The following is a 14,042-nucleotide window of genomic DNA, read 5'->3' as shown; positions in this document are numbered from 1 at the left end:
GTAAATTTCACTTAGTTAACCCCGCTAAGTGCCTGGATGAAGCTCATGTGCGGGAGCAGTGCAAGATTTGTAGGGAATTTAAGCCTTGCACCAAGAAGGATAGGGACGCTAGACTTCGCTCTGTCCTCCGGGAGACAATGCTCCGACCTCCATCGGAGCCAGCACACTCGGACTCGGCACCAAGTACCTCAGCCTAGGTGAGGAGCACCCCAGCCTGACTTCGAGACACCCGGTGCCATTCCCCATCTCCGGTTCCCAGGAGAGAGACTCCGACTGCGTCTAAGGAACCCCAGCACTCTCAAGCATCTCCAGGGCCCAGGAAAGATGCGCCAGCAAGAGATACTAGGCACTGTTCATCATCGCCGGTGCCTAAGTGTCAGGCTGATCACAAACACTGAGATTGGCGCCACAGAGGGATACTGTCAGGGTGCGACCTGGGTCGGGCCACCCTGTGGCACTGGCATCCTATGCCACGCCATTGATTCTGGTCCTGGAACGGGAGCTGTTGAGTCCGGCACTGATAGACTCACCAGTGCGAGAGAGGCACCGGAGCCCCATGAACCTACTAGTGCCATTGACACTGCAGGCTTTCATAGCAGCGAGGGACTTATTGGTGCTCCTACACATACTTGGCAGTCAGCTACTTTGGAATGGACATGAGCAAGCACTCGAAGAAAAAACGATTACTAACCTTCCATAACTGTTGTTGTTTGAGATATGTTGCTCATGTTCATTCCAAAACCCACCCTCCTACCCCTCTGTCGGAGTTAGTCGGCAAGAAGGAACTGAGGAAGTGGTGGGTTGGCAGGGCCCTTTATTCTGGCGCTTGAGAGCACGACTTAAGGGGGCAACAGAGTCAACACAACAGATACTCTGAGGGAAAAACTTTCCAGCGGTGGTGCTGAGGGCGAGCACACACTTACATTGGAATGGACATGAGCAACACGTGTCGAAGAACAACAGTTATGGAAGGTTAGTAACCGAATTTTCTCTGAGGAAGCATGGGAAAATCGTATCTTCTCAGGGGGTGGACGGAGTCTGATGGGTGTCTTTCATCTCTGCTAGAATCCTAACTTACTGGTTTTTATAGTGTATAGGGAAAGTTTTATAAGCAACTTTATAAGAACATAAGAATGGCCAAACTGGGTCAGACCAATGGTCCATCTAGCCCAGTATCCCATCTTCTGACAGCCAGTGTCAGGTGCTTCAGAGTGCTTCTGCCCAGATGCAAAATATCACAAATGACAGATTTTTGTGACCTTTCTTAAATCCAGATTCTGCAATACCAATTTCTCTTGTACTGTGAGCCTATTAGGCTTCATCATTTGCCTTAAAATAGTTCTATTTAGAGTGTAAATCATTGATCTTTTATGCATATTTCTTCCATTTGAAAATTGGAAATGGGGAGTCTCGTTGAAAAGTTTCTAATTAATTATAAAGTTTCTAATTCATTATAATACATAATAATTACATACATAATACACAACTGTTGTTTGAGATATTACTATGTATTATAATGTAATTAGAAATTATAAAGTTTCTAATTACATTATAATACATAGTAATACCGAGCGACTATCTTGGTACTGAACAGTTTAAAATGTGATTTCTGTCATGGCTAACCAGTGAAACCTATTGCTTAACCTCTTGCTGTTCTCTATGATCTGCAGAGGGTCCCATTTAAAGTAATATCGCTTTGATTTAACTTAATTATAATGAAGGGTCAAAACTTGTTCTGTTAAAACTCTAGCTACTGTAGATTAAAATACCCCAAAAAATTTAACCTTGAAAAATGAATAACCACTTTAGCAAGTTTCACAAAAATTGTATGCTGGTATCAGAAGTATACAGGCTAAACTAACTGTATTCTAGCGTAGTTTGCCTCACCAGTGTGGACAGGCATATTGTACTAGCCAAGTTATTCTATGGATTTGGGCAATAACATGAAACATGGCGGGAACCCTGTTAGCAGAAGTGTGTAGCTTCCAAGTTTCTAGTCTCTGTATAAGCAGTGTTCTATGAAAGTTGCTACAGTGGTTAGTGTTATTTTTAAGATCATATAATTGGAGGGTAGAGGGAGGAGTATTTGTGTATAGTAACTAGAGTTAAGTATTGTTTCTAAGTAGGCAAGTCTTAATGCTTTTTGTGATAAACTCCCACAGCAAACCTTAAGAAGAATGTGCTACCTTACTATCAAAGAGATGGCCAACATTTCTGAGGATGTCATCATTGTCACCAGCAGGTATTAGAAAAATCCAACTACAGGTTTCTAAAGCAAATAATTAAATGTTACTGTATTGTTACTTCAGCTGCTGCATTTTTCACAAGGTTGGCTCCCTGATCTGTATAAAGTGGACAGCCAGGGAAACTAAACATGTTGTATGAAATCAGCTACATCATCAGATCTACAAAGTGAACTCTATTAACTTCTTTTAAGCTGTGGTTGTAACCAGAAAAGTGACTAAAGCATAAAATTATTATTTCTTGCTAAGCATATCTTCTCCCTGTCATAACTGCAGCTGTGGGAGATTGAAATGGGTTATAGTCTGACTGACTTCATCAACAGAAGTGTCAGGTTCTGGCCACAGAATCTTTGTTACTGTATGTAACTAATGTAAGAGCCAGACAGATTTTCAGATCCTAGATAGAACTGGTAGCTTGGCAGTTGGAAAGAAGTAATATTTTTGACTAGTAAATCTAACAAATTAGCCATTAAGCATGTCGTTTTTAGTGTCAAAATCCATGGAGCTAGAGGAAACAGGAATACAATAGGACAGCCAATCTTGTCCAAAAAAATCAAGTCCTAGGCTTATGGTAATGGAATCTTTTTAGTTTAGGTTCTGTATTATGGATTTGTGTACTTTTGCTCTGTAGCGCCAATGTTAATAATTTTCAAATGACTCACAGGTGCTGTCTAGCCAATAGTGGGTCTTAGCAATGACATGGTGATAACTTGAATGATGGCTTATAAAAATAACAAGCTATGTTTTTTAGAAGGCATGTGGTACCATAATATAAATATTTAATAATATAATAATGATGATGATATTAACAATCTGTTTTAATTATTCTAGTTTGACCAAAGACATGACTGGGAAGGAAGATGTATACCGAGGCCCGGCAATTAGAGCTCTCTGCAGAATCACTGATGTAAGTACAGAACAACCCCATGAGTGAGGGGGAGAATCAGTTTGGGTGGGTCTGGAAAAGAGGAACATCTCTTTTGCAGAATGTCCTGTGGGAGTAATGAGCAGCCTCTTTGGGTGAAACTGTTTTTAAAGAATCAGGTTTAGATCTAGTTTTAACACTCAAAAAGATGTGCCAAAACTTCTCTCTAACTCCACAGAGAAGCAGCTTGGCTCGCAGGAGGAACATGGGATTAGGAGACAAGAATTTTGGAGTTTTAATTCCAACTCCAACACTGCCTTGCTCTGTAGCTTTGGTCATCTTAACTTCTGGGGAGCAAGCACACTCTGCTTGGCTACCTCACAGAGGTGCGTGTTGCAAGGATTGTCTGTAATGTCATTAAAGCAGCCTGAAGGTGCCATCTTCAAGGTGCATGTTCTGTTCCTTTGTTGTATTTGTAAATATATGCAAATACTATGTATATTTTTGTGTCTCTTTGAAATTACATTGGTTAGTGCATTGGTCACATCCTGCTTCCAGAAATGAACATCACGTGTTGCTTTTCTTTCCTTTCATAGGGTACAATGTTGCAGGCCATTGAGAGGTACATGAAGCAGGCCATTGTGGATAAAGTCCCCAGTGTATCGAGTTCGGCTCTAGTGTCTTCCTTAGTAAGTGCAGAAATAGCATTACATTAATCTGGTTTATTTAGTTATGACAGGGAAGGGTTGTGTGTTCTATGCATAGCTCTGCCCTGCCTACATCTTAGTTATTGTTCCTCCTCCTATTCCCCTTCTCTTTGCCTAGTCCTGTCTTCTCCTACTTTGATTTCTGCCTTTCACGTCCCATGCCCCAAGCAAGCTTCTTCCTTAGCACTAACTACTTCTATTCCATATCTTAATAGCTCATTTCGTGTTTGGATTTAATTTAGAGCATTAGCTCCTCTGGGCAGGGACCTGGTCTCCCTGCATGTTTGCAAGTGCTGCGCCCACCTGTGCCTCTGAATAAATGAGAAATGTTTATCAATTCTGTTATTATTTAAGTACCAACAAGCATGCTTGGTGCTGTACAACCACTAAGATGCTCTGGCCTGATGTCCCCTCTATGTTCGTCTTGCACTGTAGGGTTAAGTTACATTGGGAGCATAGGAGAAAGGAATTAGCTTTATATTTGTATTGTAATCTCCCTCCCTCCTCCTCTTAAGCAGTGTTGGGTGGGAGAAGGTGCTTGGCGTGGTGCAGGGGGAAAAAGAGGGTGAGGGCCTGACTCGCTGTATTGTATTTTGTATTTAACATCTTTATTATGGTAGTGCCTAAGAGCCACCCAAGCATAGAGCCCCATTGTGTTAGGCACTGTACCAGCACGGAGTGGGAGACTGTCCCTGCCCCAAAGAGCATACAGGCTAAATAGACAGACAGACACTCAGTATGGGGAAAGTGATTGTTCACTCTGCTGGTGAGTTCTATGTGTTGGTTGCAAATGTCAGGTTAGTTCCACAATTTTTTGGTATGTGATTTTACTAAGAAGGGGATCAAGTAAATGGAAAGAAAGCAGAAGGGAAGGTGTATGAGGGAGACAGGGCAGGGGAGAAGAGGATAAGAGGGGCAGCTGGTAAGTGAAGCTGAGGTGAATATACTGTGAGGGAGAAAGAAGGTTGGTGCAAACAGCCAATCAGCGCAGGGCAAAGAAAGGCCAATTAAAACCGTATAGTTCTCTGAATGTGCAGAGGTCCAAAGGTCCCTGCTTTGGTTGGTTCTGCCCCTACCAGCTAGAGACTCTGGCTGGTTCCTCTCAGCAACCCACATGGGTGGGAGGGGAGGCATCACATGGGTCCTAGTGCCCCAGAGTTTGGAGGATCTCACTGCAGTTTTGTGTGCTGGGGGGAAGCGATGGCCCCAGCGGGGTCCCATTGTACTCCCTCAGCCCAGGGCAGCAGTCCTTGGGATTGGGAGATGCATGTAAGGAAGGCAGTGGGAGGAGGACATGTAGGGAAATAAGGCTGGTGTCTTCAGTAGAGCAAAGAGAGAGAGGAGGAGCATGATACACAAGGCCCAATAGGTAGGCAGGAATAGAGTTGTGCAGGGCCTTGAAAGTTAGAACAAAAAGTTGAACTTGTGGCAAGTATTAAAGCTTTTTATGGGGCAAAAGGGGTAGGGTGCTTTCTCCTCTCTTTCAAACATTAACAAAAGCCCCCAATTCTTAGTTGCTTTTATGTGCAGGTGTCAACATTTAACAGAATGCAAAATACAAATTAGTTATTGCAGGGGATCTTATCGCTTTGTCTCAATGGCTTGGAGCAGAGTCCTAGACTCATCAGAGTCATGATTTATGCTAGTAATTTTTCTTAAAACTTCCCAGTAAATTATCATTATTAAAAAGGTGCTAGTAAAAGTCAGTGTCGTTGGTTAGTTTATTCTTTGTTTCTACTCCTAGCACATGATGAAGATAAGTTATGATGTGGTCAAACGGTGGATCAACGAAGCCCAAGAAGCTGCTTCTAGTGACAACATCATGGTGCAGGTATGTTTCCGAGCATAAGGTTGGTGTATCATGAGTGCTGTAAACATGCTATACCATGCTTGTGGTTTTCTGTAATTTTTTTAATAAGTCCATGGAGTCCGTATTTCAGAGCTTAACTTAGCTGATAGAACAATGCTTAAATAACGGGAAGCACTACCCTTAGGCCCTGATCCTGCCATGTGATGTGGGCAGATGTCTATTAACTTATGTGGGAGAGCGTGAGTGAAGGGATCCATCATCATGCAACACATTACAGGTTCAGGACCCTATTCATTTGTTCATTCAGTGTCACTAATCACTGTAAGTAGCAGAAAATGTTAAGTTATTGAAGCAATTATCATTTAATTATTGCAATTAGTAAAATTCATGACACCAGTCAACGTGATTACACTTAGAAAATTGCCTCTAACTTGCCATTCAAACTAATGGACAATTTTTACAAACACATGGACTTTCAGCAAAAATAGTCATTCTTTTCTTTTTTAGGAAATGGTTAAAAATGAGTATTAAAAAAAACTATATGCAGTTTCTCCACACTTACAATGTTAGCTTCTTAATTATATGTGCAGTTTGGTATATACCTCTACATTTTCCCCAGTAATTTTCTCTGGTGGTTGGGATCTTATTTTGCTGAATTCGTGACCAGTCCAGATAGGAGTTTTGTTTTGAATTTGAAATCTTTTCAGGGATTAATCTCAATGGATCAAACCAAAAAATCCCTACATCTCTTTTTTTTTTTTTTTTTTGTCAAGAAAACTTACTGTCAGGACTACTGGAAAGACCCTAAGTCTGGCCTTTTTAAGAGATCTGTTTGTGTGTTTGTATAGGGACAGAGTTTCAGAGTAGCAGCCGTGTTAGTCTGTATCCGCAAAAAGAAGAACAGGAGGACTTGTGGCACCTTAGAGACTAACAAATTTATTAGAGCATTAGATTGTAATGGATTTTTTACCTTTAGTCCTTTTGGTATGATGTCCATCTGCTTGCATTTGGAAAGGAAGATGATGTCTGTCTGTATCTGTACGAGTTTTTTCATGAGGTTGATGGATTTCCACTCCATACGGCTAAATGCAGTCTCTAAGGTGCCACAAGTCCTCCTGTTCTTCTTTTTGTATAGGGACAGTTTTTAAATAAGTCTCTCAGGGAGCTAGGACATGTAAAAATAATCATTGAAGATTTAGGGCATAATTGAGCTGACAACAGTTGGTATTTAGATCCTTACCCAAATGCACATTTACAACTATGGATTTGTGACTTTCCAGATTCAGCTATTTATTATGCCTTGATATAAATTAGGGATGTCGATTAATTGCAGTGAACTCACACAATTAACTCAAAAATTAATCACAGTTTTAATTGCACTGTTAAACAATAGCAAACCATTTGCAATTTATTAAATATTTTGGATGTTTTTTCTACATTTTCATATATATTTGGTGTTGTAATTGAAATCAAAGTGTATATTATTTTTATTACAAATATTTGCTCTGTAAAATGATAAACAAAAGAAATAGTATTTTTCAGTTCACCTCATACAAGTACTGTAGTGCAGTCTTTTTGTTGTGAAAGTGCCACTTACTAATGTAGATTTTGTTGTTGTTACATAATTGTACTCAAAAACAAAACAATGTAAAACTTCAGCGCCTACAAGTCCATGCAGTCCTACTTCTTGTTCAGCCAATCGCTAAGACAGGCCAGTTTGTTTACATTTACAGGAGATAATGCTGCCACTTTCTTATTTACAGTGTCACCAGAAAGTGAGAACAGGCATTTGCATGGCACTTTTGTAGCCGGCATTGAAAGATATTTACGTGCCAGATATGCTAAACATTCGTATGCCCCTTCATGCTTCGGCCACCATTCCAGAGGATATGCTTCGATGCTGATGACGCTCGTTTAAAAAAAAATGCATTAATTAAATTGTGACTGAAATCCTTGGGAGAGAATTGTATGTCCCCTGCTCCGTTTTACCCGCATTCTGCCATATATTACATGTTATAAGAGTCTCGGATGATGACCCAGCACATGTTGTTCATTTTAAGAACATTTTCACTGCAGATTTCACAAAACACAAAGAAGGTACCAATGTGAGATTTCTAAAGATAGCTACAGCACTCGACCCAAGATTAAAGACTCTGAAGTGCTTTCCAAAATCTGAGAGGGACGAGGTGTCGAATATGCTTTCAGAAGTCTTAAAAGAGCAACACTCTGATGCGGAAACTATAGAACCCGAACCACCAAAAATCAGTCATCTGCTGGTGACATCTGACTCAGATAATGAAAATGAACATGTCAGTCCACACTGCTTTCCATCATTATTGAGCAAAATCCATCATCAGCATGGACGCATGTCCCTTGGAATGGTAGTTGAAGCACGAAGGGACATATGGATCTTTCGCGCATCTGGCACGTAAATATCTTGCAATGCCGGCTACAACAGTGCCATGAGAACACCTGTTCTCACTTTCAGATGATATTGTAAACAAGAAATGGGCAGCATTATCTCCTGCATTGTAAACAAACTTGATTGGCTGAACAAGAAGTAGGACTGAGTGGACTTGCAAGCTCTAAAATTTTACATTGTTTAATTTTTGAATACTGTTTTTTTGTTTTTTTTTTTTGTTTTTTTACATAATTCTACGTTTGTAAGTTTGACTTTCATGGTAGAGATTGCACTACAGTACTTGTATTTGGTGAATTGAAAAATACTATTTTTTTTTACAGTGCAAATACTTGTAATCAAAAATAAATATAATGTGAGCACTGTACACTTTGTATTCTGTGTTGTAATTGAAATAAATATATTTAAAAATGTAGAAACATCAAAAAATATTTTAATGGTATTCTATTATTGTTTAACAGTGCAATTAATTGTAATTCATTTTTTTTAATCACTTGACAGCCGTAATATAAATTAATCTACTCTGGAGAAGAAGCTTGGGCAGTAATTAGAAGGCAAAATAAAGCAATCCCACTTTGGGATTACTCTATAAAATGGGGATAATACTTAACTGCCTCAAGGGTATTTGCAGGCTTATTTGATGTTTGTAAAGCAGTTGGGAGCCCCTCAGATAGAAGGTGCATTGGAAATGCACGTATTATTTCTATGCAGCCTGGTTTTGTAAACAGGTACATTTGATGTTCCAGTGGCAAGCCCTGTCAGGGTGGTGGACAGGTTGGTTTTATAGATCTTTCCCTCTCTAATATCTGGTTCTGACAGCCTTACCCTTAAGGACCATGTGGGAACAGCTGGAACTGTAGTTCTAGTCATTTGTGAGTAACTTGTTTTCATATAAAGATGACAAGGTACTTTTAGGAAATAGCTGGTCTGATTACTTGTGGCACTCGGAAAACGTGATAATATCAAATCCTTCCTAAGGGAACATGTATTTAAGGTATTTAGTTTTTGTTAGGGACTGTCCTTATATGTTTATCCTATTTTCCCTCTGATTTTGTAGTATCATGCATTGGGGCTGCTTTACCACCTCAGGAAGAATGATCGCCTTGCAGTTTCCAAGATGCTGAATAAATTCACCAAATCTGGACTGAAATCTCAATTTGCATACTGCATGCTGATCCGAATTGCCAGCCGGCTTCTGAAAGAGTCTGAAGAGGGGTAAGAGGAGAATCAACCATCTAAAAATACGGTGGTGTATAAATACTAAGAATAGAGAAACAACTTGGGGTAACAACAGAGTGTAACTAGGAGTAAAGGGATAGATTAGACTGAATTTTAAAAAAAAAAAAAAGCTTCCTGACCATGTGCTTTTTCATTGTGGCAGAGTCTCCCAAGGGAATTGGGGAGCCCCTGCTACACCTCTACCCCAATATAACGCTGTCCTCGAGAGCCAAAAAAATCTTACCGCGTTATAGGTGAAACCGCATTATATCGAACTTGCTTTGATCTGCCGGAGTGCGAAGCCCCGCCCCCCCAGAGCACTTCTTTACTGTGTTTTATCTGAATTCGTGTTGTATCGGGTCACGTTATATTGGGGTAGAGGTGTATTTGGGACGCTTAAAACAAGATTAGACAGCAATAAAAAAATCCATTAAGAATCTATCTGTACTGGCAGAGAGATGGACTGGTTGATCAGAGGTCTCTTTCCAGCTCTGATTTGTCATCCGAGTAGAATAAAGGTTGTACTGTTTAGGACTTTAAATTCTGGATTGAAGGTCCTTTATCAGTGAAAATTGTTGCTTACTGGATGTGGCCTACAATAAATATCAAGATGTTTCTCCACCTAAATGTATCCCTGACTTGTTAAAGATTGAATGGGTGTTTGGACAAATTTAGAGATTAATATACTAGCTATTAGAACCATGCTATAGTGTGCTATTGGGTATCCAAAATTAGTCTAGTATTGTAAGTAGGGAAACATGGTAATGTGAATGATTTGAGCTATGTTCTAGCAGAGTCAATACTGTAACTTATGACTTTAGTGTTAAAAAAAATCGTTTTGCATATCTGTTCCCAGGTAAGAGATCCATGTAGTGTCACAGCAGAACTTGTTTATAAACATTTCATCATGTTACTAAGAAATAAAGAGTGCCTCTGTTGGAAATTATGTGCGCTCCATTTCGTTGGCAGGCACGAAAGTCCATTGTTTGACTTCATTGAGAGCTGCCTGCGAAATAAACATGAGATGGTTATTTATGAAGCTGCCTCTGCAATCATCCATCTTCCAAACTGCACACCAAGGGAGCTGGCTCCAGCTGTGTCAGGTCAGTCAAGGAATGAACCCTTTGTGCCCTCTGCTGCTGGGATGTTCTGGAAAGACTTTATTGCTGCAATATTTGTTGGCTAAGATATTTTAAAGGTGAAGGAGATCAGGGTATGTTTGGTTTGTCATACTGTAGGGCTAAGGATAGGCAAGGTGGCAGAACACAGAACCAAGAAATTGAAGTGTAACGTCTATTATACCTATACACTAAAATATTAACTACTAATAAGAATACATTTTCTCTCACATATCTGCAACTGTAATTTTTTTCTGACTCTCTCCTCAATTAGAAACAATTGGATGGGAAATGACTTGGGCTTTGGAGAGAAGGGTCAAGAGGCTGGTCACCAAAAAGGGACTGAGTACTTTATCCTCTCCCTGACTGAGGGAAGCCAGGGGAGAGAGGAAGATTTTGAGGAGGGTGGATTGATAGATATGAACTCCAGGTGGTGTTTGAAATAAGCTGAAAACTGGGAGGTGAAATTTTAATTGAATTGGGAGACTAGGAAACTGTTCATGGATGGTGAATGTAACAGTATGAGGAGATACATAGCAATACATATTTGACTAGAACCTTTAAATGCCCTAACAGTAGAGCCAAGCTATGTGTGCGGACCACTGGACATCCTTCTCTCTCTAGTTGCCCCTGCTTCTTCAAGGTGTATCTCTTTCTCAGCATCTGCTGTGGATGAAACTGACTTGAATTGTGTAGTGCTTGTGTGTTGTGTTTCAGAGTAGCAGCCGTGTTAGTCTGTATCCGCAAAAAGAAGAACAGGAGGACTTGTGGCACCTTAGAGACTAACAAATTTATTAGAGCATAAGCTTTCGTGGACTACAGCCCACTTCTTCGGATGCATATAGAATGGAACATATATTGAGGAGATATATATACACACATACAGAGAGCATAAACAGGTGGGAGTTGTCTTACCACCTCTGAGAGGCCAATTAATTAAGAGAAAAAAAACCTCTCCAGCGCATCATCAGAGATCTACAACCTATCCTGAAAGATGATCCTTTACTCTCACAGATCTTGGGAGACAGACCTGTCCTCGCTTACAGACAACCCCCCAACCTAAAGCAAATACTCACCAGCAACCACACATCACTGAACAAAACCACTAACCCAGGAACCTATCCTTGTAACAAACCCCGATGCCAACTCTGTCCACATATCTATTCCAGTGACATCATCATAGGACCTAATCACATCAGCCATACCATCAGGGGCTCGTTCACCTGCACATCTACCAATGTGATATATGCCATCATGTGCCAGCAATGCCCCTCTGCCATGTACATTGGCCAAACCGGACAGTCTCTACGCAAAAGAATTAATGGACACAAATCTGACATCAGGAATCAAAATACTCAAAAACCAGTGGGAGAACACTTTAACCTGTCTGGTCATTCAGTGACAGACCTGCGGGTGGCTATATTACAACAGAAAAACTTCAAAAACAGACTCCAACGAGAAACTGCTGAGCTAGAATTGATATGCAAACTAGACACAATCAACTCCGGTTTGAATAAGGACTGGGAATGGCTGAGCCATTACAAACATTGAATCTATCTCCCCTTGTAAGTATTCTCACACTTGTTATCTAACTGTCTGTACTGGGCTAGCTTGATTATCACTTCAAAAGTTTTTTTTTTTTCTCTTAATTAATTGGCCTCTCAGAGTTGGTAAGACAACTCCCACCTGTTTATGCTCTCTGTATGTGTGTATATATATCTCCTCAATATATGTTCCATTCTATATGCATCCGAAGAAGTGGGCTGTAGTCCACGAAAGCTTATGCTCTAATAAATTTGTTAGTCTCTAAGGTGCCACAAGTCCTCCTGTTCTTCTTTTTGTGTGTTGTGTGTTTCACTCTCAATGTACTGGAGTGTGGTAGTTCTCCTGCATCATCCAGAACCTGTTACCCCTTGTGTGTCACCTGAAGTAGTTCTCTGCTGCGCTCTTGAAGTGTATCCTGGTCACAAGGATTATTGGTCTTTTCTCCCAAGCATGTTAGTGTCTGGATTTGCAGCATTGGAAGCCAGTGTCTGTTGAAACACACTACTCTGTAAACTCCTGCATCATAAGTCACTTCTCTAAATGTTTTATTTTCAGTGTTACAGCTCTTCTGTAGTTCTCCCAAACCTGTCTTGAGATATGCAGCTGTAAGGACCCTTAACAAGGTGAGTTTCTGAGATCTCTTAAACAAGTGTTCAGGTATAAATCTTGGTGTGCAAAGCAAAGCATTGAAGGAAACCAAACTTCTGTACGGAAAGATGTTTCCTAAGGAAGTAGGGCTGTTACTCATGTGATTACTGTAAGAGCAGTCTCTTCATGCTGATAGATCAGCCTTCCACTACAACAAAAAGCTATCCGATAGTAGTCAGGCTAATGATGCTCAGTTATGGACCAAGGGACTCCTGACACCTTTATAGTTGGATAACTTGTGATCTGCTATGGCTGTAAATCAGTGCTTTCTACCATAGGAAAGTTGTTGGGATTCTGAAGTTTGGGGTACAAAGCATTAATTTCTAACTCTTGTGATTTGGCTGCCTGTATATAGTTTCTGAATTGGAAGAGTGTGGGGTGAGTAAAGCAGTAATCTGGCCTGATTTCAAGTTGGCAAACTGCAAAGACTAGGAACACATAAATAGAGCAACACCAGTGCTTACAACACGAACCAACCCTTCCAAGTGTCCTGCGCTGGCGTAAGACATGGAACCAGGTCTCCCTCTACTGCTGGCTCCACTAGTTGTAACTACCTGCTATTTACAGTTAAAGGTGTTATTTCTGCAGCTCAAGTGAGAGCCTGAGGCCTGTGTGTTTGAAGCTCAAAGGGGTCTCTGGTGTGGTCCCTGCTGACAGCCATGGCCTATGTATATGTGGCCAGTTTGTTCTGTAAGCACTAGGCCCTGATGAATGAACAGAAAGCACATGTTCTGATCCTTGCTCTAGTATATTATTGCCAGATTTACTTTCTTTCCAGGTGGCCATGAAGCACCCATCCGCAGTAACTGCCTGCAACCTGGACCTGGAAAACCTGATTACTGACTCAAACCGCAGCATCGCTACTCTGGCCATCACCACACTCTTGAAAACAGGGAGCGAGAGCAGCGTAGACAGGCTCATGAAACAGATCTCCTCCTTTGTGTCAGAAATATCAGATGAGTTTAAGGTGAGGCACGGGAGGCCTTTGACCTTTACTACTGCAGATTTTCCTCCTCCTGTTTTGTGAAGCTTTTCCAGTTGCAGAGAATCCTTCAATCATTTAGTCTTGTACCATGGAGCCAGCTGGCATTTCTTGAGATGCAGTCTGTTAAAAGCAGAGGGCCACCTTTCTGCTTCTCTTCCTTTTTCCCAAAGATCCTATGGGACAAGAAACTCTCTGTCTGCTAAAAGAACAGGAGTACTTGTGGCACCTTAGAGACTAACAAATTTATTTGAGCATAAGCTTTTGTGGACTACAGCCCACTTCATCAGATGCATGCAGTTGACTGTCTGCTGTTGACTGAACTACAATGCACTCTAAGCACCACTGTAGCAAGGAACTGTCGATTGTAACGGTCTTGTGAGAGGAAGGGTGGTTTTAAGTTTTGAGAATGATCCTTATGTATATCCAGCACATCTGACCCGGGTGTACCCCAGCACACTTTGTAGTCTGATAGTTCACACAGTCT

General features: G+C 40.8%; 1 protein-coding gene and 1 long non-coding RNA gene across 3 annotated transcripts in view; both read left to right on the top strand.

Moving 5' to 3' along the window:
- Nucleotides 1–14,042, top strand: part of LOC135972807 (uncharacterized) — a 348,625-nt gene that overhangs the window by 152,086 nt on the left and 182,497 nt on the right. The window lies entirely within an intron of this gene.
- Nucleotides 1–14,042, top strand: part of COPG2 (COPI coat complex subunit gamma 2) — a 34,790-nt gene that overhangs the window by 7,186 nt on the left and 13,562 nt on the right. For both annotated transcript variants that reach the window (XM_008174058.4, XM_008174059.4), the window contains exons 5-12: nucleotides 2,163–2,242; nucleotides 3,075–3,150; nucleotides 3,705–3,797; nucleotides 5,560–5,646; nucleotides 9,102–9,259; nucleotides 10,232–10,365; nucleotides 12,481–12,548; nucleotides 13,352–13,540. In XM_008174058.4, the coding sequence (XP_008172280.1) occupies nucleotides 2,163–2,242; nucleotides 3,075–3,150; nucleotides 3,705–3,797; nucleotides 5,560–5,646; nucleotides 9,102–9,259; nucleotides 10,232–10,365; nucleotides 12,481–12,548; nucleotides 13,352–13,540 (885 nt within the window). The remainder of the gene's footprint in view (nucleotides 1–2,162; nucleotides 2,243–3,074; nucleotides 3,151–3,704; nucleotides 3,798–5,559; nucleotides 5,647–9,101; nucleotides 9,260–10,231; nucleotides 10,366–12,480; nucleotides 12,549–13,351; nucleotides 13,541–14,042) is intronic.

This window comes from Chrysemys picta, chromosome 1, assembly GCF_011386835.1.
Source record: "Chrysemys picta bellii isolate R12L10 chromosome 1, ASM1138683v2, whole genome shotgun sequence".
NCBI lineage: Eukaryota > Metazoa > Chordata > Testudines > Emydidae > Chrysemys > Chrysemys picta.
Note: the sequence above shows the minus strand (reverse complement) of the source record. Positions and strands in the feature narration are given on the sequence as shown.